At 46.9% G+C, this 25,630-nt stretch overlaps 6 protein-coding genes across 6 annotated transcripts; 3 read left to right on the top strand and 3 right to left on the bottom strand.

The window, feature by feature from the left end:
* Positions 1-1,078: 1,078 nt before the first annotated feature.
* GLAREA_04547 (uncharacterized protein) lies at positions 1,079-3,920 on the bottom strand (the record flags this gene model as incomplete). The annotated part of the gene is made up of 10 exons (XM_008086924.1): positions 1,079-1,405; positions 1,478-1,668; positions 1,722-1,938; positions 1,994-2,278; positions 2,328-2,574; positions 2,628-2,778; positions 2,826-3,102; positions 3,149-3,338; positions 3,396-3,418; positions 3,468-3,920. The coding sequence occupies 10 exons, from the start codon at positions 3,918-3,920 to the stop codon at positions 1,079-1,081; spliced, it is 2,361 nt and encodes a 786-aa protein (XP_008085115.1).
* Positions 3,921-6,154: 2,234 nt separating this feature from the next.
* Positions 6,155-9,426, top strand: GLAREA_04546 (WD40 repeat-like protein; the record flags this gene model as incomplete). The annotated part of the gene is made up of 3 exons (XM_008086923.1): positions 6,155-6,616; positions 6,671-9,265; positions 9,313-9,426. The coding sequence occupies 3 exons, from the start codon at positions 6,155-6,157 to the stop codon at positions 9,424-9,426; spliced, it is 3,171 nt and encodes a 1,056-aa protein (XP_008085114.1).
* A 1,041-nt stretch (positions 9,427-10,467) lies between these two features.
* On the bottom strand, positions 10,468-11,310 carry GLAREA_04545 (uncharacterized protein; the record flags this gene model as incomplete). Its single annotated transcript, XM_008086922.1, has 3 exons — positions 10,468-10,791; positions 10,848-11,095; positions 11,142-11,310. 3 exons carry the CDS (start codon positions 11,308-11,310, stop codon positions 10,468-10,470), a joined length of 741 nt encoding a protein of 246 aa, XP_008085113.1.
* A 414-nt stretch (positions 11,311-11,724) lies between these two features.
* GLAREA_04544 (uncharacterized protein) lies at positions 11,725-12,259 on the top strand (the record flags this gene model as incomplete). Its single annotated transcript, XM_008086921.1, has 3 exons — positions 11,725-11,850; positions 11,957-12,035; positions 12,126-12,259. 3 exons carry the CDS (start codon positions 11,725-11,727, stop codon positions 12,257-12,259), a joined length of 339 nt encoding a protein of 112 aa, XP_008085112.1.
* Positions 12,260-13,102: 843 nt separating this feature from the next.
* Positions 13,103-14,237, top strand: GLAREA_04543 (Activator of Hsp90 ATPase, Aha1; the record flags this gene model as incomplete). Its single annotated transcript, XM_008086920.1, has 4 exons — positions 13,103-13,325; positions 13,375-13,457; positions 13,514-14,166; positions 14,219-14,237. 4 exons carry the CDS (start codon positions 13,103-13,105, stop codon positions 14,235-14,237), a joined length of 978 nt encoding a protein of 325 aa, XP_008085111.1.
* A 592-nt stretch (positions 14,238-14,829) lies between these two features.
* Positions 14,830-19,853, bottom strand: GLAREA_04542 (HAD-like protein; the record flags this gene model as incomplete). Its single annotated transcript, XM_008086919.1, has 2 exons — positions 14,830-15,466; positions 15,520-19,853. 2 exons carry the CDS (start codon positions 19,851-19,853, stop codon positions 14,830-14,832), a joined length of 4,971 nt encoding a protein of 1,656 aa, XP_008085110.1.
* Positions 19,854-25,630: the final 5,777 nt, after the last annotated feature.

Below are 25,630 nucleotides of genomic sequence, written 5' to 3'. Positions count from 1 at the left end.
ACAATGTGATATATTCTCGGTTGAACCAACCGACATATTGTCGCGGTCGAATGCCTAGTAGGGACCTTTAATTGAATGATCTCAGTCGACTTGATGGACTCCGAAGTAAGAATACTGAGGAAAACAAGAACATGTGGCCCACCTGCACATTCACACTACGACGTCACGACGACTTGCCATCCCGTCTCACTCCACGGGATTGAGGCACTTGTGGGTTCGAATCGATATGAAGAACGCCTTCAACCGGGATGTTTACAAACCGCAAGACCCTTGCCGTGAACCTCACCGCTGCACTCTTGTTCTCGGGTTCTCTTCCACGGATAGAGTAAGACTTTCAAGTGTTGCACCTTCAGCCGACTACTATTCTTATTTGAAATAACTACGAGCACGAAATGGATGTCCTGCGCAGCAAAACGAGCGTGTGCATCCTCCTCGTCTACTCCGTACAGCATTTAGCCTGACCCCATGCAATCATTGGAAAGTGAACCTTGAAATGCTTCATCATTTGCAATTCGCCGTGCTGCCACTGGATGACCTTGGCTTGTAATATGATCATTTGCTAGCTGGAGCCGCAGTACTTGCAGTAGCTTCATGGGGTCTCATTTATTGCAACTCTTACTTGTTTCAGCACTCTCATCTTCCATTAATATCGATATAATGAATTCTTTGTTTCGAAGCCATCAAGCCACATACAAACTAAGCAAACAATTCTTTATAGAATGGCAGATTGTCCAAACCCCCGATCTACCACTCTTTCCCAGAGCCCCTGACGTGCTTATTTCACAGTGCCATCTCCACTACAAAGCAATTCGCCTCAGCTCGAAGCAAGTTCTCGTGGTAACACTTTGTCGAGTCATCGACCGTGCATAAAGATAGGCCCAAACTATTGGACCTACACCTTTGGAAGGCCGAACTTCCAAAAACAGGAGGAGTAATCATTGAATGTCTGTCTGCTAGTTGACGTGGCGCCTTCTTTGTGAAGTTATGATACCGTGAACCGAGCCTGTACAGGAGGTGTTCTTCTTTTTGTAAATAGCAGACAAAGCAGACGTTGTTACTGCCATGCGATCCGGATCATTCATGATAGACCCCGCTGATGAATCGATTTCCACCCTTTTGAGTGACTTTCATACGCCTTTTTCGCGCGGACTGGTGAGCCGTCCTCACGCAATTTTCGCTTTCCGCACTTCGTCCCATCACAATCGGCTGATGATGGATTGAATGAAGCGGATTTTGGTGACATGGTCAGCGAATGGGACCTCTCAAGCTTAGCTTTAGAATTCAAAGTATCAGTTGCTTTAGAATTGGGGTTGTCTGCGAATTCTGCGGGCCAAACTGCGGCAGCGAGTGATAACCCAAATTCTCCGCTTTGGAAATGATCTTTTAGGCGGGGATTATCGTTCAGCTGCAAGCGATATTGTTATACATGTGCTTCCTGGCGCAATGGGTTTTTTGGGTTTTTTGGGAATGAACTTACAATTGCTGTAAGAAATAGACGAGGGTTGAAGAGCCATTTGGGAAGTTGATCATTGCTCGATGAAAGATAGAACAAGGCGTCTCTTCCGTCTGCTTGCGGTTGAGCTAGTTGCACAAGACCCAGAATTCTCAGAAAGTTCAAAAGACACGTGCAAAACTCTTGGATCGTGGATGCCTGGCTATCTTCAATCACTAAAAACACGTCAGGTCTTAGACCTTCCTATGAGATAGAAATTGCAACTTACTCATGAAGTCAAAAACCTCTGTGACATTCAGAATTTGTCCGTTTCTGAGTACGTAAATAGTCCTCCTGAGCAAACATAGTTTAAGACGCATATCTGGCGGCTCCGTTACTTCATCATCACATTCGTAACACAATTCTTCCATAATGTGTGACGACGGGGGATTCAAATAAGCATAGCAGAAAGAGTGGTGGTACTTGTCACAGGACAAGCATTTTATCTGAAGGATTTGGTTAGAATAGAAGACCTAGCCCGGATAAGGAACTTTTGCTAACCATGCACCCTGGGACGTAATCGGACGCCCTGCATTCGCAAAGTATTTCAGATACAGGCGATAATGGAATGTCTAGATCCTCATCCTGCAAATTTCCATCCATATTTCCATCATCGTCAGATATGTTCTCATTAATTCTGGCAGGTATTATTCCTCTGATATTTGGTATATCACTGCTTTGTCGAAGTGTATTTGTGTTCGAAAAAGAGTGGCTCGTCGGAGATTGGAGTGAACGTGGAAGGATAAGAGTATCCTGTGTGGCTGGATCGATTTTTCTTGATGGTCCCTGTTAAGTGTAAGTTTGCTCCTTAGAAAATAGGTTTTGCAAAACTCACTAAATTTTTAATCAGGGAAACATTTTCAAACTGAGTGTGAGGATAATCTTCGCTTGCCACTGATGCGGTATCTGATCCTTGCATGCGTAATGTACACGGTGAGGCAACTGCCTCTTCGGTGTCTTCGGTGTCATCGGTGTCATTCTTCCTGGCGGCCGTCGGTCCGTGATCAATAATTGTTCTTCGAGTTGCCTGCTCTGCGCTTCTAGTAACTAACGAATTATAATCGGGTGGGTTAACGGATACACTACCACCGACATTAGCAACAAAACCAGATGAGGCAGGCAGAATTTCCTATACCTATGGAAGGGCGTTTTCATTGTCGAGCATTCGACTGGTGATATATTATTCAAGTTAAGCGGCCGGGTTAGACTTCTCTTGAAGCCAGGAATATGAAGCTCTTTGGGTGCCTTGTCGTTCAAAATCACACCCATAGTAATGTAATTAGGTCCTTGAATTAAAATTTAGCAGATTTAGCTATTGGCTCAATGATCTTACCTTTTTTGAGGTGACCGTCATGAGACCTGACACTGAGTTGGAGTTGTCGGTTTACATCCTCCATTAACGCGTATAGTTGTGCTTGAGCATCATAGACCACCATTGATGGTACGTCTTCTCCAGTCCCGCCGAGTCTTGCCTCGATTCGAGGACGTTCCGAGCCTTCACAGTATGTCAAACTTATGAAATAGGATTCGACATTATGACGATAGTGAAGACGAAGTTCAATATTAGACAAGTATTTCCCCTCTATAGCAGCATGTACAGTATCGTGTTCCTATACATGGTTAAAAATTGTTCAATTGGGTGTGACAACCGCTTACAAGCCATGACAGAAGTTTATCCGCAGCCTCAGACTTCCCAGCGGCAATTAACCAATGATTGAGTATCTCTGGATCCCCGGGTTGCTGCTGGATTTTATGGACGCCCTTCTTGAATGCCTCGTATGTCAAATTTGGATCATTGGGGTCAAAGTAACGGTGTTCGAACACATGATTATTCCCGAAAGCCTTCCTTGTAGAAATCAGTAAGTGCACCTCTACTGTAGCTTGGATTGGCGTCGAAACGTACTTGAAAAAGGTGATCATCGAGACCTATAATCCGAGTTAATGTTGGCAAAAATTTTGTGGACAGAAGACATACCAAAGCGGTGATCGATATCCGTGTAATCTCCACACTCCGCTCATAAGTAAGCGTTGTTATCGTAGTAGGTTTAAAAATGGGTTGGGGTTGTGGACGGGGTCGTGGCCGGCGAACATGGGAAGCAACTGGGAGGACAAACTTCGAAGCTGTATTTGCAAGACTGCTGGGCTCAAGCGTTTCCATTTCTCTCTGTTTAACAGAGAATGGCGCGGGATAATCCTTGCCTATAAATATACTCGGTTTGGATGAGAGCGCCGAGGGGAAGCTGGTGTCAACGGAGGCTTTCACGGTCCTTTGCCTGTTCCCAAAGTTGGGCAAAGTGATGGCCGTATCCGCGTCTTGTAGTGTGGAGATTGACTGCGATACTGCGAATGAGGTCTCTGCATGTTTTTTGGCTTCGCTCGTCGCATTGGAGTCATCTAGACTCTTGCCGCTTCGAAGCACCCGTCCCATATCTGCGCGCTGCCACGTACAATGACAAAAATCTACACAGTAGTGTACTTCATATGTATTTGCGCAGTGATTTGGAAGCCGTGTTGAGGGTCCAACCGATGCATCCAGGTGTTGACATTAGCTTTGAAGGGGAAAATGGAATAAGTAGGTCAAGAGATAGACTTCAAATAATGAAAGAGCGCGAGGCTCGTCTTCTAGAATGATAAATGGAGATGTTGTTATGGAACGGAAAAGACTGGAGTAAGAGTTGCGCACTAGCGCGTAGTCGCGTGTTTCCACGAAACAGGAAGGAACGACCACGAGAGAAAATAACCAAAACAAGGACTGCGTCGGCAACGGAGAAAACTTGATTGCTACAGTAAAAGTAGGATCTTTTCAGACTACGTCCTAAGCTTGATTTTAGAAGCAGCTGGAGTATTTTACGGAAATACCTACATACCTAGCTGCTTACTGACCATGGGCACCTACATGTGGCACCATGCAATTGTTGCAGCGCTCTGAAGCTCTTCCACTTAGGATATTGTTCATCGAGGTAATACCTACTTGAACGAATGAACCGACAAAACCAGAACCCACCGAACTCATATGAAATATTTATATGAGGCGAAAGCTGAAGTGTCCTCTTTGATTTTGAGGGGCATAATATCCCTGCTCCACACATAGTTGTCGTCCTATTCTGCTGATGTTAGCAAGTTTATATGTCAATAATAGAAAGTACTAACTTAGCCCTTCGTTAAGGGGGGACGACGAACAGGAGTGTACCTAGGTACCTACCTATTTGAATGGGTAGATACAAACATACATCAGTTTCAATGCCGGGCAAAAGCAAAGCATCTTGGTTTGTGAGGTTTGAACGATTGTCCACATAGAATGCCTACTTACAATAGACCTGACGTCCTGCGGAGATGCAAGAATGACTGACTTGATTATGTCCAGCGTCTTAATAAAGACACAGAGTCGCAACTGTAGAGCGGAAGGGCTAGGTGTAACGACAAAAACATCGGTTGGTGGGATGGCTTATATCCATGACTCCAATAATTTTAATATCAATACAGCGTGAATACCTAGAAGTTCAAAGACGAACTATTCCAAAATAGAATTCCCAGGCATATCCAATTATTGAAACCAATCACCATAGCATTTCAGAAGGTACATGGTCACACTTACAGCTCAACTACGAACATGCAAGTGAAAACAACCTGTTATCATCCCAGAAGATGAAAGTGCACACATACACTTTTCACACTGTTTCATAATAGGCCGCATTTAAGTTGATTTGATCTAGGAGAGACAGATACCAATCTACTTTGTGGACTTTTCAGACAAAGCAATTCCGCCTCTGAGGACCGTGATGAGATCTGAAGAGGGACCATTGCTGTTGACTATAGTTTCTTTGCACTCTCGATGATCTCTATAAACCCTGTATCTTTTGTTAGCTGGAACAAGTCGAAGAGAGCAACGGATTGCTCGGGTTAAAGTTTGCTACGTTGTCGACAAGTTGTCGACGACAAGTGTTAGCACCTCCCCACCGCTCGACAATATCGGTGTTCGTTCTGACTCTAGCAGGATTAGAGTTTACATACATGGACTTTTGGTTCCTGTATACAATTTCAAGGACATATCCACCGTTGTATTAATAGAATTAATAGAGAATGCTTGCTTTTAGATGGGAAATCGCTAGCTTCGGGCCGGCGCTGCTGCAGGCCACAATTTCTGCCTGCAAATTCGCCGCCGAGAGAAGCGACGTATGTAAGCGAGACCCGCGCCTTTGACCACGCATGGTTGGGAAACGCAACTGAAGTCTCTCGTCAGATCTCCCAGCCCAGTCCAGCCAAATCGTTTCTCGAGGGCTTGAACCTGTCACCCAGCACCAACAAATAGTTCGACATCCAACGAGAGACCGGCCGCAGTGAATTTCTTCATCATCTGCACATTTCCAGCTGGCGTGGTGCGTTTCTGGCTCTCTGAGCAACGGAACTGCAGTTGCCCCTCTCCGCATCTTCTCTCATTGTTCTTCCGACCAAGTCGACCACCCCTCGCCCCCACCACGCTCGTAGGACACGACCGGTTCAAAAGGCTCTCGATAGTTTGAAATCTGGCAATGGTATTTATTGCAAAATAAGGAAAAGGAGGACGCAGGAAGCCTCGCGCTTTGCACGCGACGAACAACGCGTTCGTTCCTCGATCAGCCGACAGAACGACACCACTCGAGACAATAACACACACTCTATATCATGGAGCCTCCGAATCGACCTACCTCGCAGAAACGAACAGCTGCTAGTCTGAACACCAAGCCTGTATTGCCACAAAAGTACGGTTCTGATGGATCACCAAGCCCCTTCATTTCAAAGCCGAAGTCGATGCACACGAGTACTGAGACCCGACGACCTCGCTCAAGAAGTCAGACAGTATCATTAGGCTGGGAGGAAGACACTGAATCTGCAATCTCAAGAACATCTAGATTGCAGATTGAACTAGCAGAATGTGTGGAGACGAAGACTGTCACGACCACGACTACAACCAAGAGATCTTATCCACCACTGCTCATTCAACAGAAACCTCTCCAATTGCTAGACGCAAAAGATTACCCTCTAGCTATCAAACCTACCCCAGTGGAACTGACAAAGATCTCATACAATGTCGATATACCAAATGAGTACGGATTTGCTACTAGTCTAGCTTCCGACCCCCGACCGGTTTGCTTCCTCTATGACTGTATTTGCCAATGCCGAGACTGATACGTATTCTAGGAACCTTCACCACACCAGCATGGCCATATCCGACGCTCACACGAACGTGGTCAAAGAATGGGATCTTCGGAGCCCTGTAGTTCACAGACGGCAGAAAGACCAAATAGGCAATTACTAGCCCACGATTCTACTATCCAGGGCCGTCGAAGGAGCTCACACTTTGGACCAAAGTCACCAAGCTTAAGCGGAAGATCACGAAAGTCCTGTCGACTTACAGATCGTAATACTAATTCTGCAACCCCCGAAGAAGGCAAACCCCGGCATCTAGGGTTAGGCATGCACACTTCAGATCACACTTCATTCCCAGAAACACCCGAACTGTCAGATATCGAAACATCTATGGTTGGTCGGTCATTACCGCTCTCCTCTCAAGCCGAAACATACACCCCGACGTCTGGGTTAAGTCAAAGTAATTCATTCCATAGTCTTGCAGACCCTTCAGATACCCAGGAATCTTTTGCGAACGCTGTTGCTACACCCCCAATAGCTGAATCAGACCTCGAACCGCTCGATGGTGCCGTAGTTCCAAATACGACTGGGCAACGACCAGTGGTAAATACAGCCGTGGCTCAAAATGCAAGCCTCCCAAGTCCTGGCCTTTCTCCAACCTTTGCGCTGGCCGAGTTACACCAAGGCCTATTTCCCGCCGGTAGCTCTAACGATGATACCGACACTGCTGCAGCTAGCCCCGATACACAATCTGGAGATAGTCAACATACGCTGGATGGCGATTATATAGAAAATCGGGAGCTTAGCTATCTGGGGGATAGTGGTCATCTACGCACACCCTCTCTTCTAGACACCCAATCCATTCTCGAAAGCTTTGACTCGATGCCCAATGATGTAAAGACATTGATGATGTATCAGCTTCTGCGACGATGCACAAGAAAGACACTGCACGTTTTAGCAGATGTGATTGGGCCAGCACTGAAATGCGACTTTTTGGAACAATTACCAGTTGAGCTAAGCCTACATATTCTAGGGTTTCTAGATCACAAAGATTTATGTCGTGCTGCCCAAGTTTCGAAACACTGGCGAAACGTTATCGACACGAATGAAACTGGGTGGAAAGAGCTGTTTGATAAGGCTGGATTTGTTATTCCTATTGGCGAACTTGAGCGGGCAATCGCACAAGGCTGGGGTTGGCAAGATCCTTATGGACAGAATAGCGGCGAGGAGGATATGAGCGTCCAACATGGTTTAGGTTCTGATGGAGAACTCTCTTTCTACGGCAGTGTCAAAGTCGAAGAACCTGTAAGAAAACATCGATCAACGACGAAAAGGAAGCGTGTTACTGGCGGCCTGGGCACTGATCGTGCAAAGCGGAGGGCTTTAAGTTCTACGGACAGACTAAAGAACTCTAACGCTGGATTTCACAAATCGGAAGGCCCTCTCAGTGCTGCCACAGCCGCAGCACTCGCAGTTCCTGACCCTCAACTAGGCTTACCAAGTCTAAGAAAGCTCCATCTCTTCAAGTCATTGTATCGACGCCATTACCTGTTGAAGAATAGCTGGATGAACCCTGATGTCGCGCCTCATCACTTCGCATTTCCAGCCCACCCAGCACATGTAATCACATGTTTGCAGTTTGACGACGACAAAATCCTTACTGGGAGCGACGATGCCCTCATTCACGTATATGACACTAAGACTGGCGTACTACGGAAACAGCTTCGAGGGCACGAGGGTGGCGTATGGGCCTTGCAATATGAGGGTAATGTTCTGGTTTCGGGTTCCACAGACCGCTCGGTGCGAGTTTGGGACATCGAAAAGGGCCTCTGTACACAGGTTTTCCACGGTCATACCTCAACGGTTCGATGCCTTCAAATATTGATGCCGGAGCTTATTGGAAGAAATGAGAAGGGCAGACCAATAATGGTCCCAGAGAAGCCCCTTATCATTACCGGATCTCGTGACTCTCAATTAAGGGTATGGAGGTTGCCTGAACAGGGTTCGAAGCGTTACATTCAAACATCAGCTCCGCTGAATGACGCAGACTGCCCCTATTTCGTTCGCGTTCTAGCTGGCCATACTCATTCAGTACGTGCCATCGCAGCTCATCAAGACACTCTTGTTAGTGGAAGCTACGACAATACTGTTAGAGTTTGGAAAATTTCAACGGGAGAAACAGTACATCGTCTGGCCGGGCATGCTATGAAGGTTTATAGTGTCGTTCTTGATCACAAACGCAACCGGTGTATCAGCGGGTCAATGGACAATTTCGTCAAAATATGGTCCCTTGAGACCGGCGCCTGTTTATATACTTTAGAAGGACATTCTTCCCTCGTTGGACTGCTTGATTTGGCAGACGAACGTCTTGTATCAGCTGCTGCTGATTCAACACTCAGGATCTGGGATCCTGAGAATGGCCAATGTAAGAGCACTCTAACCGCCCATACGGGTGCCATCACATGCTTTCAGCATGATGGGCAAAAGGTTATTTCTGGTTCAGATAGAACCTTGAAGATGTGGAACATCAAGACTGGGGAATGTATGAAAGACCTTTTGACAGACCTCAGTGGAGTATGGCAGGTCAAGTTCGATGAAAGGAGATGTGTTGCTGCCGTGCAGCGGGATAATTTAACATTCTTAGAGGTAAGCTCCTCCAATTCCTCCAGTTTTCTTGTCCTGATCGTTTACAGGTTCTCGATTTCGGGGCTTCAAGAGACGGTGTACCTGCTTCTCAGCGAGGTTTCCGGAATGTTCTCAGATTTGATGAAGGTCGCTCGGCCGTCGAAGAACTCGACGACGCATGATATATGAACACCCCAATGACATTATTCTTTTTGCACTCATCAAAACCCTTGCATGGAGTGGAGTTGGTTCATCTTTTAATTTTCAGGTCGACATTTGGCACCCAATGGAGTAATTCTAGCCACGGATAGTAATTACCACGATTACCCTTGCATCGCATACGGAGAGGACAGCCCCTTTCCTTTTATTTATACTATTCTTTTGTCAACGGAGGAGTGGTTGGGCGTATTGTTTGTGAGTTTCGCTCATGATAATGAGGTTGTATCGAAGCGAAGGATGACTACATATGGAAATGGAAAGATTGTGACGGTGGTGAAAGGGCGGGCGGACGGAGACTGGGTTCTCTTGGGCCTGAGTTGGCTGGACTACAAAAGGAGCATATTATGGAAGATAGCTTGCTTGGCTCATACCAAGACTGAGTCGACATCTTGGGGACACTGTTAGCTTTTAGTAACAATACTAAGCACAATGTTTATATTAATTTTCTTGCATCCTATGTCGCCTTGATATGTTTCTTCGCATGTGCTGTGATCTCAGCTCCACAATTGTGCAAACATTTTGCCGTGAACGAATAACTCTTGGGTCCTACGAACCGACCTAGATTGCCGATTCCTTATCCCATGCTCTACCTTAAGTCTTTCACTGCGCAGTGCACAGTCACTTCTTGGATTGCCAGCCTGCCAGAGCAGATTACAGCTAGTAATTTACAACTGAGGACAGAAGCATGGATGGCTCTCTAGTGAGGCCGCTTTGGTTTTAATTATTCTTTAAAGTCAAAGATCCCCGTCAGAGAATAGTAAAGAAGGAAACGTTTCATCAATTAATACCAGTATGCCATTTAAGCCGTCGCTAAATTATGCAGTCGTTCCATTACCATAGTACCAAACGCCAGACCGAAGCCACGGATGTCTCAAATCATATAACCATGACAATCTTGGGGGTATCGTATCGTGCAACAAGGTGTTGATCGCATCCATGAACAAAATAATTTTGAGTTCGCATTTCTGTCCTCTCATATCAACGGCAATTTCAAACTGCCGTCTTCAAGCCGTAACGTCCGGTGCGACGACTCGTTCACCCACATCTCCAGTCATCGCGGTTCCGTTTTCTACCATACCAGCTTCGCCACCGTTAGTCACGTATTTGGAAGATTTAGGCCCGAATTTCTCGTCGTGGTTGATGGATTTCCACATGATGTAAGCGGATGCAAAGGAGGCGATAACACCGGGCCACCCGACCACCACGGATGCTACGCACTCGGCGTTATGTCTGTAGATGGGATTTGGGGGGCCGTTTTGGCGGAAGAAGGGCTCAGCTTGGGCGTCTGTGAGACCGCGGATGTGGGCGCGGTATCTGGCTACAATTACCTGGTGATTGTTAGTTAGTCTTCCACTTGAAGCAGAGTGTACTTGGGTGGACGCACAGTGCTTGCAATTTGATCTGCAAGTGCCATGAACGAGACAACGACCGCGCTGATTTTCCATGCCAATCGAACACCTGGTGACTCGACTCTCTCAGGCCAGAATAAATCGAAGAAGAATCCGGATCCGAAGATTGTGGCTACCGCAATACCGACGAAGATGTTGAATGAGAAGGTGCCGATGATGTTGTTGTTTTGAACTACTATTCCACCATTGCGAGTTGAGATTCCATCTTGTTGATCAACATAATCTATTGAAGTGTTAGTGTTGTTTGAGATAGTTGAGCACGGAATTACCAGAGAGAGCAGCGGTCCCTACTGATTCCGAAATGACCATCAGAATCATAGCGATTTGGTATACGATCATCTTGGTTGTTCGCAAATGATATTGCTTGTCGAACATGTTTGCGCTCTTGAATTTCCCCCATTGGATTTCTTTAAGGTCTAGACCCCAGATTACAGCCATTTTATTTCGATGAACTGCAACTGCTTGCTGATTTAAAGATGGAGGTAGATATATAGCCCGAAAAAATAGAAGCAGTGTATGAATGTGAGGAGCAAAGACAAAGAAGGGCGAAGACTCAGACAGTAATGTGTAGATATTCGACGCTGGGTAGCCGGGTCTTGGAGTACTAAGAGCGGGCTCTAAAGTTATATGGCACACTTGCGCCGACTTAGTAAAGCAAACCTGAGACTGACGCCGGTTCCCCAGCCCTCTGCACGGGAAAGATGCTGGGCATCCTTTTAATTTCGCTCAACTATGACATCTGATTCGTGTTTGTTCTTTAGTCAGGTGGGGCGACAGCTACAGGTGCTGTATAGTAGTAACGTCATAGGAGTCAGGACGCCGAAAAGTGCAGCCATCGGTGGCTTCCTCGCCATGTTCGGTGAGACAAGAGTTTGGAGTAAAGTCGGATTTGCGGATGCAGCAGATGAAAGGTACCTCGATTACTACAGGACGCAAAATTCTGGTCCCGAAGCGCATCCAACCAAGCGTTCCAGCTTGGTTCGTACATTGTGTTTTCCTATTTTGGTATCACTTGAGATGACGTTCAAGTAGCACCACAACGATCTACTCGGAACGAGCGGAGAGCTGATTAACCAAGATACAGTCACTTACCACGTCCAATCCCGAGATATCGCAGTTTGCTACAGGCAGACCAGGAGTTAAAAAGGACTGGCTGCCGATGGGTTCTTGTACATATCTGACCTAGTGCTCATCAAAGACATCTCAGTGATCTCACAGGTAGAAGAAGTATACTCCTAACTGCTTATATACAGGATGCAAACTTTTGACCAAGCTTTGCCCAGGATATGCGGTATCTTGGAAGGGAGCTACCACCGGAGCCTCAACTTCAGGCCTGAACAGCCCACGGACGCTCACAGCTTGTGCTGAGAAGCTGGAGATATCATAAGGATGCAATGCCGTTGCATATGGTCTGAGATGCATACATACCTAGGTAGCTATGCATCGTCCAGCGTCCAGCTTCTGCACTATTGGTCGTTATCAGATGGACTTAATAAGGTTAATGAGACCGAAGCGAATAATGCAGAATGAGGAGGTCAAAGCAGAAGCAGAAAAGGTCCAGCTACTAAGTATAGTATTTCATTATGAGTCGAATATGAACATATATAAGGTATATACCTCTATATATATGGGCGGGAAGGCCCCGTCTTGACAGCGGGAAGAATTTGGTAGACCACCGGCACCGGATTAACCGTTGCCGATGCTGCGGCCTTAGGCTTCCATTTTCGTGAGCTCCAACCTCCAAGTCGGCTACAGTTGTTTTCCACGAGCTTCTGGATATTTCTCCAGGAGCCTCACAAACTCCTCGTCCACCTAAAACCATCTCACTTTTCAACCTTCTATGTTCTGAGTTCTTGAACGCCTGGATGACCACACGGTAGATCTCTATAAGAAGACGGTATGTCCATTACTTGACAAATCGTGATTCCACCTTCGAGGTTTTCACCGTGCGATTCTCAAGTGGGAATTACCAAGCACGTCCGCAATGGAAAACCTCGCAATCTTTTTGAAATGATGATAGATAAAGCTGGCACCAGGCCTATGGACAGATTTTGTACTCAAGTCCCTGCGGAAAATGCTATACCTTCGGGTTCCTTCTGATCAATGAAAATTACCCCACTCGCGTTTTCCAAATTTGGCTCCAACCATTGCTGACAGACCACTTCATAGATTGAGTCCCACCTCTTCTGCCTCGAGTTCTCGTTTTATTCGATATTTTCTTCCGTTCATCATGGTCTTACACAACCCCAACAATTGGCATTGGGTGAACAAGGACGCTTCCGGTTGGACAAAGTCATGGCTTGAGGACAGCATCAAAGATGTCAAGGCTGAGGAGGGGGGTGTTACGGCCCAACTAGACAAGGTGGTCAGCATGGACGGAGACGTCGATGTCAATCAGCGAAAGGGGAAAGTGATAACCATCTTTGATGTCAAGCTTGTTCTGGAGTATTCAGGTAATGCTGGCTGGCCATCCGCTTAGTATATTCCTGCTGACCGACGTAGGCAAAACCAAGGATGACGAGGACGTTAGTGGCACCATCACCGTTCCAGAAGTTGCCCACGATACTGAAGAAAACGAGTATGTTGTACGTCTCGTCGTCCCCTATGGGCGCCAGGTCCGGCTCGACTGACACTATCGTAGTTTGACATAGACATTTACTCGGATGCAAATTCTAAAGCACCTGTCAAAGACCTTGTCCGTGCAAAAATTGTTCCCCAATTGCGAAAACAATTTGCTAAGCTTGGCCCGGCGTTGATCGCAGAACATGGCAAAGATATCCAACACGCTCCTGGCTCTGGGCCAGTAAGTGGTACGACTACGCCAAAGATCCATACACCAAGCTCAGGTCCATCGGCCTCGGCTTCGGCCAGCACACAGAGCAACAAGGTTTCGTCGGTCAATACAACCACCGTTACGGACACTGAGGAATTCCGTGCCCCAGCTAGCGAGCTATATCAAACCTTCACTGACCCTCAGCGCATCACAGCTTTCACCCGTGCAGCACCAAAGCTGTTCGAGGGTGCTAAGAAAGGCGGAAAGTACGAACTCTTTGGTGGCAATGTCTCTGGTGAATATCTAGAACTTGTCGAGCCAACAAAGATCATTCAAAGCTGGCGACTTGATCAATGGCCAAAGGGACACTTCTCCAGACTCGAGATTAGCTTTGATCAAAACGATGTCGACAATGTTACTGTCATGAGAGTTACCTGGAGTGGAGTTCCCATTGGCCAAGAGGAAGTCACAAAGAGGAATTGGCGAGAATATTATGTGCGAAGTATCAAGCAAACATTTGGGTAGGTGCCTATACATTTTTTCGGTCTTGAATCCCTAGCTAACTACTCGCAGCTTCGGCACCATTCTATAAGTTGGGACCACCTATCTATGCATCGTCAATAGACATAATTGATGAAGATATGAGAAATGATAATTGATTTAGTACCAAACTGGTGTCGATAGGTCTACATGTTTCTGGCGCTAGTCATAGATGAAGAACAGCAATAAAACAATTTCGTGGCCCTGAAATCTCCGCTGGAATGCTTTGGTCTTCTGATCGGCTGCTGAATTGTAATCATGTTATTTTTGAATTCGTGCTCACCATGTATCGACGCATCTTCCCGCAAAATAATAAGCCTTCGAACATCAACATCATTATCCATTTCCTACATGTATAAGTACTAGCTAAACCATCAACAATGACGCCCATCCGATTCCATTTTCCGCATTAACTGCTTTCCCACCAGCTACTTTCGAGCCTCCAAACAGAGCGATCGAAAAGACTTGACAAAACTACACAAGAGTAATAATAAGAAAAGGATTCTGTAACCACATCTAGGGGTATCAATCGGATAGTTGTGAAAGGGCCTCCCGTATCTCTTATATACAATGTCCCCTTATCCTCCTCCACATTTTCATCAATCAAAAAGTCGTTAAATATATAATCAAGAACTCGGCTCTGATCAAGACGAGCCAGCTCCAGGTCGCCGACCTAGCACTTCAGCTATATCGACGGAATGTCTCGTCTTGGGTGGCGCTCTGTGATCCAACTCAATATCATCATCATGCATCGACGCATCCACCGAAAATTTCCTCCTCGTAAGATGTGTAGAGCTTCTCGGTTCTGTAGGACTCTTCACAGTCTCACCATGCTCATCCGCAGTTCTGCGTCGTTCATCAAGCAGATCCTGGATTTCGCCTTCTCGTTCCAGACTCGTCTTCTCTTGTCCCATTTCCACGGTTTCCGTCTCGCCTCTTGCTTCTGCAGCAACGGTTTCCTCGAAGCGTCGTCTGATAACTGGGTCTTTTTGGAGTTCTTGGAAGAGATCGGTGTCGGTTGGCCAGAACGCTTTGCGGACTGATGCAACGCCTAGCTCGAGACAAATTACGCCGGCGAGAGAGAGGAAAACTACAAGCCACCAAAGTAGGTTGCGGCCGAAACGAGTGAGGAAACCATCGGCGACCGGGTAGAGAGGGAATGTTTTCCCCGTGTGAGGAGACCAGGCGAAGGAAAGCATTACGTTCCACATGAACCAGCCGCCGACGGAGATGAAGTAGCCAAATCCTGTGACCCATGTTTTGTTGTGCATTTCGAGGATTCTATTCCTTGTTAGCTGATATACTCTAGTATTAAATATGGGTGGTGTTCTTACAATGTCTTGGTATTGATGAATACCACTGCAGAAGTAAAACAAAGTTGACCCATCGAAAATAGGTTGTTATCGGATGTAAAAATTGATTCGCCGAATAAGCCAAACATTGTAAACCAAATGATCATCGACTCCGAAGAAGCCATAAACATCCAACCAAGGTACTTTTTGATATTGAAAGACTCGTTGCGTTGACCATGTGTATACAATTCCGGCACAGCAAGGAGTGTTGATGCATTAAGATCTTGTTCAAAAATTCCTGGTAAGATGACCGCGAGGGATGTAAACAACGTGTTGAATACTGTGAGTGACGTTGATTCAAAGAGTGAGGTACCAGTGTATCCAGTCCACTTTTGATACAAAGCTTGGAGCAGATAAAATACCAGTTCTTTCCAGAAGGTAGACAAAATATACTTCGCGGTCCGGACATAGTTCCACCGACCGTGAACAAAGAGTAGTCGTTGTAAGAATCTGAATTGTGCAATGGAGAAATCGGAGATTCTGGCGGCTTGAAGACCTTCTTTTCCACTGATACCGACACCAACATGAGCTTCCTGGATCATGGCAATATCGTTGGCACCATCACCAATAGCCAACGTAATAGACTTATTGACCTTTGTACGAATTTTCTTGACAAGTGATGCCTTCTGACTAGGACTCGCTCGACAGCAAATGACTGAATCTGCAAGAACAGCTAGTTCAAAGAACAAAAGCTTGAGCGTTTCGTTGGCATCTATTTCGGCTAATGTCTGTCCATCAACTACAACAACTGAGTGTGCAATTCGGCCTTTGCTGATATCAAGAGTAGCAGTAGCCATCCGTTGTTCGACTTCTCCAGTGGCATGGTCCAAAATGATAACCTCAGAGAAGTTTTTGGCTAGTCTCGCTGAGTGAGCAATGTTGATGGCAGTTTCTCTCTTGTCGCCCGTCAGCATCCAAATCTTGATGTTCGCTCTACGCAGTTTATCAATGGTCTCCGGAACTCCCTTCTGTAGTTTATCTTCAATGGCAGTTGCTCCTGAAAGATCAAAATTCTGCTCAATCATTTCTCCTGCTGCTTCGATTAAATTCTGGCGGTCCACAAGACTTGTTGTTGCGTCAAGATATATTTTCTTCCAACCAGTGTATTCCTCCTCATCCAAAAACCTGTAGCCAAATAATAAAGTACGTAGACCTTCTGACGCAAAATCGTTCATATGCTGAAAGCACCGCTCGAAGACGGCTGCGTCATCCAAAACCAAAGCTTCGTCAATGAGATTATCAAACACGATATCCTGGTTTGACCCTCTGCGCTCTGAAGCAAATGAGAATCTGCCCGTTGACGCTCTTGGTGTATAATACGCGCTAGCATCATCGGCAGTCCGCTCAACATCGCTATTCTCGCGTTCCTTGAGCCACGTATCAAGCTCGTCTCGAATAGGTTGAAGCCTTGTACTCGCCATGCTTGGGCGCCCATGTCCTAAACTCTTTCGATTACGGCTCAAACTTGTCCTGTTGAGGCTCATGCTGGCTCTGCCCATGCTCGACCTTGGGCTATGCTCGCTCATTCTTCGTAGGGCTTCCTCCGCTTCTAGGCTCTTTCTTACACTGGATCGGCGGCCAACTTCTGAAGCTTTCTCCATAGCCAGTGATGCTAGTTTCAGTCTGGGTAGGATAGCAGAGTCTGCTCCTTTACAAAAGATGCAGATCTTTCCATTTGGAAATCGAACAATGATAGACATCCTCTTCCTTTTGCTGGTAAACTCGATGACGTCGAGGACTTGATAGCTTTCAACGACATTTTCCGCAGAATCAGAAGTACTTGCGTAGCTAAGTGTAATCGACATGGACGGACGATCGATCACAAGAAAGCCAAGCTCCTGCGCAGCTTTCACTAAAGCGAGTTCATCGGGCGAGGCCGCTTGGAATTCAACATCACCATTCTCTTGCACCTCGGGCAAGCAGGTGTGACAAAGAGCCAAAGATAGAAGGAAGAACCTCGCTTTCTTTGAAAATATGCTGTGAGGTTTGGTCTGCATATATCTCAAAAGCTCTTCGGTTCTGAACTCATGCTGAGTCTTTGAAGGACGAGCTGTCGATTTCCATATCGAACCTGAGCGACGAATAGACCCAGATGGAGACATAGGATTCGATGCATGACTTATTTCGGAGTTTTTCCGTGCATCCAACTGCGGCCTGTGTGGCCTCTTCTTCGAGAATCGCTTGTCCACACCCTTGCCCTTAGACTGCTTGTCTGGTGGGTTTCCTTCTTTCTCTGCCTTCTCGGCTGCTTCTTTCTGGAGGTCAAAATCGTGAAGCCAAGCGTACCCGGCAACACTGAGCTTTCGGAATCTCATAATATTATCTGTCAAAGTTCCCGTTTTATCCGAAAATATGTAATCGACTTGGCCTAAATTCTCTAAAATAGTAGTCGTGTTGCACATCATGGGCGTGTTTGAATCCGGGTCGTACATCTCAACGTCGGCCATCAGAAGAAGCTGGCCGACCTTGATGATCTCCAGACTTACGTACAAGGACAAAGGTATCAAGGTGTTGTAAAGAATGATGAAGCCAATAATAATTTGACTGAACGGGACCTTTGCGTGCTCCAGATACCAAGAGTCGTCTTCGACGTTCTGCGACCATATCTCATATGCAATAGAACAGAACAACGCAAGTAGCACGACAAAGAAGACGAGCATGATAACGATTTTGTTTGTAATGACTTGCATCGCTGGTGTTTTGATTCGAGGGTTCTTGTTGGCATTCATACGGATTTTGCAGTCTTCTCCAGAGTTGATAACCATCCCAATGGCTTCCGACGTATTCCTCAGTGTACTTCCACGAAGGACAATTTCGTTTGTGGTCAACGGCGTCGTCTCGCCATTTACCGAAACACGGCCGTCAAAGTTGTAAAGATCAATATTCGGATCCTCAACCACAATGGTCGCACGAATCGATCCTATGTCTTCTACGGTCTTGCAGCGCTTAACAAGAGAAGGTGGCCCTTGCTTGCTCTTCAAATTCGTTTCTCCATCTAAAGCCATGGTCTCAATGTAAGCAATGCCGTTCGGCCCACTAGAATGGAGGAGAACCATATCCGCAGGTATCTCATCATTTCGCTCCAATTTGACAATGTCTCCGACTTTAACGTCTTTCCACTTCAAAGTTGCCCAGTGCTTCAAGCCCTGTGAATTGGGCTCGTAGGAGATGGCCGAAGAATCACCACCAATTTTGAGGGACTTTCCAAACAATGTCCAATTCCTAGGCGTGCTCGGCGACTTCGAGTCGCTCCCTAATGACGGACGATGAGCGTGAAGCACCAGGGCTTTCTTATTGTTTTCAATCTTATCCAACTTGTATCTTCGAACATCATCGTAGCCCTCCTTGGCCATACTAATAAACACAAAAACCAACAATGGAGCGATTGTCGTATAATTACCCGTGGTGCTCAATCCCGGTATCATTTGCAAGATCGAAATAAGCAAGAAATATGCGTTTGCCAATTTGGAAAACTGGAAAAAGAATTGTCTCGGAAAGAAATTCCACAGAGTGTAGCGACTACTTCTAATCGAGTTTCCAATGTACTCATGCCCAGTCCGCTCATCAATAAGTGGTACTTTCCTGCTAGCATCTAGTTCGATGTGTCTGCCATCTTTGGAAGGTGGCAGCGGTTTGGGCTCGAACAGTGGCTTGATGTTTTCTGTATACAGTTCCTTAGCCCTTCGAACAAGAACATGGTCTTGAGGTCTTCTCTTCCTGGCCCAGGAGCTATAATTTGGCAAGCTGATTGCTCCGAAAGTTTTCTGGCCTCTTCCTTTCGTATATTTGGGCGTAGTGCTTGTGTCCGTTGACGAAATCGCTGTCACATCGTGGAGACTGTCGAAAACTGGGGAGACAGAGGCGGTTGGGACTTGTTTTGTTTTGCTTGCTTCATGGACTTGCCCGCTTTCCTGAGGTTGTCGAGATGAACTGCCTTCAACAAGCTCGACGGGACTCGATTCTGACTGCGTAGTCATACTTCGGTTGAATAATGCTCGCCGCAGGGAGTAGCCTCTGTCTCTTGTCCGTGGTGATGCCGGCGATTTGACTGATGTCGCAGGTTGTCCCCGAGGGGCGTGCAGTCCAGTTGATATAGTTCCCCCATTGTTTGCGTCCTCAACTCCCGTATCAATTGACAATCCGTGGTTGCGTAGCTGTCCAGACGAAAGGACAGCTCTATCCACATCATGGGAGAATCGTACCCTAGGTTGCTCCCCTTCAGTCGATTCTCGATTGTTCATATCGGCATGGCCTCCCACTGGATCTGTTGACGCCCTCCGTGTCGAAGGAGCGCGGTTTCTTGGGGTATCTGCCATTATGGCTTTGTCGTGCTGGTCGTCATGAGAATGGTTGAAGGAAATACGAGGCTCGACGTGGTTGACAGTCGGGTCTGTATCCGGCTGGGGGCTAAGCCACGCGTCAGTATATGCAAATTCGCTCATCAAAGGGTGTCGCACAAAATTTACGAAGTCATGAAGCGCGACTTTCAATTGCGACAATGTTTTGACTGCAAATCGAACTCGCAGAGACGTTGTCTAATGATCTCCAAATCCCGTGCCCGTGGTCCGTGGCCTATATTTATTCTCCCTTGTCCGAACAATGTCCTTGGCGAAAATCGGCGTCATTGACGACAGGGGCAAATATTGTCATGCATGTAGAAAATAAGCAATTCAATCAATTTTGTAGCTGATATTGATTCAGTGCAGTTTTCCGTCAGATTTGATTACATGATATGTGCCTCTCTGTCTAGTCTTGCTGCAGCATGGCGCGCAACCTCCCAGCGAGTTGTCGACATACATCCTTCTAGAACATCCCCGCCTTTGTTCCTGTTGGATAAAGATACAAAACGCGGGGTCGAAGTACCACATTCCAAGATAAGAACAAAGGAAGCCCGATCATACTGTTTTAGATACTCAGTAAGTGTTACAAAATTTCTTGCGTACAATAAATTATTGTATTTGAGGTTCTGTCATATTTAATAGGAAACGAAGCAGCTTCAGAACCGAGCTTTAGAACTGAAGTAGCTTCCTCAGAATTTAGTGACAATTGCATACTTCGCCTTTTTCGCTTTGGATGAATGGTATTCCTCGAGTTTGAACTTGGACTCACTTAATGCCGTGGGGTGGAATAGTATATATTGTGCCCCTGGCCACGAGAAAATTCCTTTGGCTATAGAAGTCTGGACTTAGAAGCCTGTTGAACGCGATGGCCCGCTCTCAATTTTATACATAAGATTGTTGCTTCTCGGATTCCTTCGTCTTCTTCAGTCTCCCACTTCTTCAGTTCCCACTTCTTCAGTCTGCCATTTATTCAATCTTCTGTTGCTTCACATGGCAGTGACGAGGAACCTAGACGGGAGCTTTGAAGACGCAGGACTCTTGAGCAAATACACCCCCACTACGGAAGCAGGTCTCTCTCATAAACTCAAATCAAGGCAAAAAACGACTCTCCCCTACCTCTCTGAAGGCCAAGTCAACACGTGCGTCGCCTCTCCGTATCTCAAGAGACACGAGATTACCATGACGGGTGACCCAACCATGATCAAGCCCTGTATGAAACAAAGATTTTCATTTCCATTTGACAATCGAGTCGATCGAAGCAGTACTGATCTGACCTCGTGGCGGATTGACTTGATAATCACGTCTAAACGTTCAGGTAAGGGAAATCTTACTTGAAATGTTTGTCTCATCAACCAGAATACTGGTGTCATAAGTCCTCTCTCAAAAACTTGAGGCTTTGTTGTAGGGCGGAAGCCCCCCAAAGTCCAAAATGCTTAGTGAAAATTCAACTGACGACAAGCAAGTGTTCTGATACCATTTAGCATATTACACGCTGAGGCCTAACAGGAAAGGCCTTGCAATAAACATATAACAATGACAAAGCGTGATGCATTGAAGTGCTGATTGAGCAGCACTTGCTGCAGAGATCGTGCTCGGTGACTATTAACCTTTAGGGTACGACTTCATTGGAATGACCAGGACTTACATATCGCGAGTTTGGTAACATACCAGAATCGAGATATTGCTCTCCAAGTATGTCCTTTGAACGCAAAAATCACCTCTGCTTGCAACTTCCAATTCGTGGGTAAGAGTAGGAACTCATTTTAAAAAACCAGCAGAGGCACTAGCGACACAGAATATGATATGAGATCAGGTTCGGCAACATCTACATAAAGCAGAGCGTACCTTGTATGACCATGATAAATTCCAGTAAAAACAGCCCAAGGGGGACTTGTGACGGCCAAGTTTAGCTTTAGTCACATCACAGAGATGATATTTAAGTCAAATATTCCCAGAGCTCTTGCAGCATGATAAGGCGTCTTGAGGCGAGATCCAGTGAAAGAAAGAGCCACCTTACGCTCTAGCAGATAGCGCTATCCTCGAATTGCTAAATGTGTCGTTTTCCGTCTGATTTAGCTGATCTCACAGGGGAAATATATCACATCGAGATCGTCTACCAGCAGAGGGGTAACACCGCGTCGGAATACTCGATTAAAAGTGCCGATAAGATCGCCCATCTATATTGAAGCATGAAATCTGATATGCAGGGGACCACTGACTCGGCAAATACGCGTGGGCGTTGAGAGAATGCGCGCTCCCGTCAAGAAAGAGAAGCGACACTACTTGCAGAGCTGGGCCTTGTCTCTCATTGGACGATGAGGTCGTCGTCGTCGTCGGTTATGGTCCGGAAATGCCTAGTCAATGCCTGAGTTATTCCAGAAGACTGTCACCATCCGCGAGTATTCGGTAGCTAGACGCTTGTACCACCTCGACCGAGGTGTTTGTGGACGTGTCGTGGGGGCGCTTGGGGACCAGGTTTGAGGATCGTAAGATCAAACGCTTCTGAAAATGCATTGCGTTCTTCCCTGGATCATAAGCTTGGCATTAAACAATGGGGAAGACAGCGCTCTCGAGTTTCCATAATCTCCATAGAATCATGTTTGAGATGACGGTGCGCGGAAACGCGTCTGGGGAATAGTGTTTCCTTTCCTTCGAACTCCCATGTACGAATATGTGAGGATCTAAAAGGCAAACATTGTGGAGTGCCATAGGCTTAAGACTTTGAATTTCGGGCTCACCTTCAGAGTAGTTCTTCGATGTGTTGGTCGCAAGCGGTGCAGGAATCGCGGTTGGGGACGCGGTTAATACGACAGTAACACTGCAGTTCTACATCGGGCGAGAGGCGGTTCGGCTTCGAGGTTGAGAATCTGAGATGTCGCCATGGCCATGCATGAAATCATGGACGAAAGTGGGTGTATCCGCTCTTGTCAGCAAGGCTGCTGCTCGAACCCTCCCACGGATCACGGAACAAATCTTGAAATTCTCCTGATGCTCTTTTTGCGAGTGCACCACGGCTTGAAACCGACGGAAACAAACACTGGCGGTGAAGGGATGCGTCCATCTTTCAACATGGAGCTATTGATCGAAGCTGTGTAAGTCAGGCTTTGATGGACACCTTCGAGCTTCTCTTCGAATTTGTTTCGACGGCTCAAGACGTGAGGGAGATTGGAAACGCTCGAAGGGTGTAAGACGTTGTGGAATAATTGTACATGTACGAGTGCGAGTTTTGGAGTTTCTTGTCGTGGTTTGCACCGGGACACGGTTTCGGTCCCAAGATCATCCAACCGTCTGTGTGTCTTCTTTTCGTCCCAGCTTCGGGGACGAAAGGGGAAAGAGGCTTCTCTGAATCCATGATTGGCTAGTCACAGCGATGCCTCTCCGTTGGTACAGTACGTCTTGATTTTTGCGTTGGAACTTGGGTCATGTCAAGTTCGTTCCGTTCGTTGTTGTGCCCCTATCTTTTCATGTAATGTGGGTAGTGCGGCGGTGCCTGGCTAAAGACCTGTGGCGCACATGGATCTCAGGGCAGTCCAAAACCACACCATGATTACACGCTTGCGCAGGTACACCACCGAGGCCACGGAATGAACCGGGCACTGAGACTATGTCGAGCTACTCGTACTCACTAGGCACAAGCTCGAGGCCCAGTGCAACTTGTACTCACCGTTTGTGCCTACTACTGTATACCAGGCATTCTCCTCTCATTCTGTCATTCAAGGGATTTAGAGTTGTCACGTCTACCAAACATTTCTAGCTGCATCAGCTATTTTGGTCAATGACGGCAGGAATCCTTTGCTTAGCGCGTACTCTGAGAGGTGGCAAGATTCATGCTCTGGCGGTAGTGTTGGAGGATCTTCCAGGGGTTTCCTCCTTATCGATTGAACGGCGGCACGCGTACCTTTTCGCCAGTTAGGCGAGGTCATCAGGCCCCCTCTTCGCCTCCCGACTCGCCAATATGATGGCCAGGAAAGAGACAAAATGCTGTCCTTTTGTGGAATGGTCGTTACCGCAGAAGCGTACTATGTACGATCATGATGACTGGTGATTCACAAACACAGGCCTCGAGAACAAGGTTAGATAGTACGGAGTACGCTCTCGGGGAAAGGGGCTACAGACCACTCCTAGGAGCAACTTCGCAGGTTAGGTGCTTTGTTAGGCGCAGAAAGTAGCATGAATGGGCCGGGCAGGTGCATCTGCAACGGCTACGCAACACAAGACCAGGAACGACTCGGATAGACTACATGCAGCTGCACTTGTCGGCTATAGCTACTTTTCTTTGCCCCTACAAACTCGCTGGTCAAGTGAACAATGTACGTATCTGTCTCTTCAGCTGGATGATTGTGATTGTGCAAAAATTAGTACAATGATTTCTGGATTTCAAAAAGAACTTCGACAAAAAGAGACGACATTCAGATGTAAGCTTTACCATGCCTCTGCTATAGAGTGGGGTGGTTCTCGAGTGACGATGCGAGAGGTCGAGATCGACTTTCCCACCACCCTTCAGGGGCAACCTCGACCCGCAGCACAAGGATCCTGAATCCATTGGTGAGGGAGCGCACTGGCTTGATTTTCAGACTGGTGAAGCCATGCACCAGCAGGGCGCCAACCAGTCCAAGTCAAGGAATTCCCATCTGGTTTGTACAGCAGTTGCTCAGGGTTCATGGTGTCGCCTCAGCTGCTCAGTGGGCACTGAACCCACCGTCAGCATCGCCTAGGCCAGAAAGAACAGCGGAGGCGATGAGCGACAGATGGGACGGATGTGAATCATGAACAAACAAGATGGGACGACGCAAGAATGGGAGGGCGAGAGTGTGTGTGCCTCTCACGTCCTGAAATCCGAGTCCTCATGCTCATAATACTGATTCCAAACAATGGCAGTAGTACAAAAGAATTAGGGGTCTCTCGAGAGATAGAGAATGCTCTAATCAGGTGCATATGTTAGAGCGTCCAGGTGTTTTAGAGGCAGGCTTACTGAAGGTCACCTGGACTGGGGCTGGTGTGTGGATTGGTATGGTGATAGCAGAAAACACGGAAAATGCTAAGAGACTAGACCAAAGAGTAGCAGGAAAAGAGCAGACGAGAAGTGATAACGCAGCCATAACAGCACCTAGGGGATTATTGCAGACTTACATATGGCTAGGAAGTGAATATGTGGAAGTGAATTGCTAGACGAGCAGAACTGCAGATGTCTGACATTCTGAGCTCAATCGCAAGTAGCCGTCGCTGAGTTGAAACTTTCAGGCCAGCAATCCCGCGACGAAGCGTTTACAGTCGTATATTCGTGCCATCGCAGAGCCTGAAGGGTGGGGTTGTCGTGCTTACAAGTGAGAAGTTAGAAGTTACGGAGTAGAAGTCAGACCTGGAAGGGTTCGCCTGTCCTCCTGTCTCCTGTTCTCCTGCTCCGGCGCTGTCGAAGCTGGACTCGTGGGTCTTGGCGACAAGAAGGGGTTTAGCGCCGCTCGCCCACCACACTACTCGCCGCGACCCACCCTGTCCGCCCCGTCCGCTCTTGTCTTTTCTCCTGACCTCTGTGCGTCGTCCTTCCTTTCCTACACCACCATATCGATTCCATCGTCGTCGACCATCGTGTGAAGATATCTTTTTCCCCATCGTCGCTTTTTTTTCTTTCGTAGCCATTTCACGGATATCCGCCACTCATTTCGGATTCCATTACACTCCTTCGGCTTGCCCATTTGCATTCAAAACGTCTAGGCCTCGACTCACTCCTTCGATCGAGCCATTCGGAAAAAAAC

The sequence above is a fragment of the Glarea lozoyensis genome (assembly GCF_000409485.1).
Source record: "Glarea lozoyensis ATCC 20868 chromosome Unknown GLAREA5, whole genome shotgun sequence".
Lineage (NCBI taxonomy): Eukaryota > Fungi > Ascomycota > Leotiomycetes > Helotiales > Helotiaceae > Glarea > Glarea lozoyensis.
The sequence above is the reverse complement of the archived record's forward strand: the minus strand, read 5'-3'. Positions and strand labels throughout refer to the sequence as shown.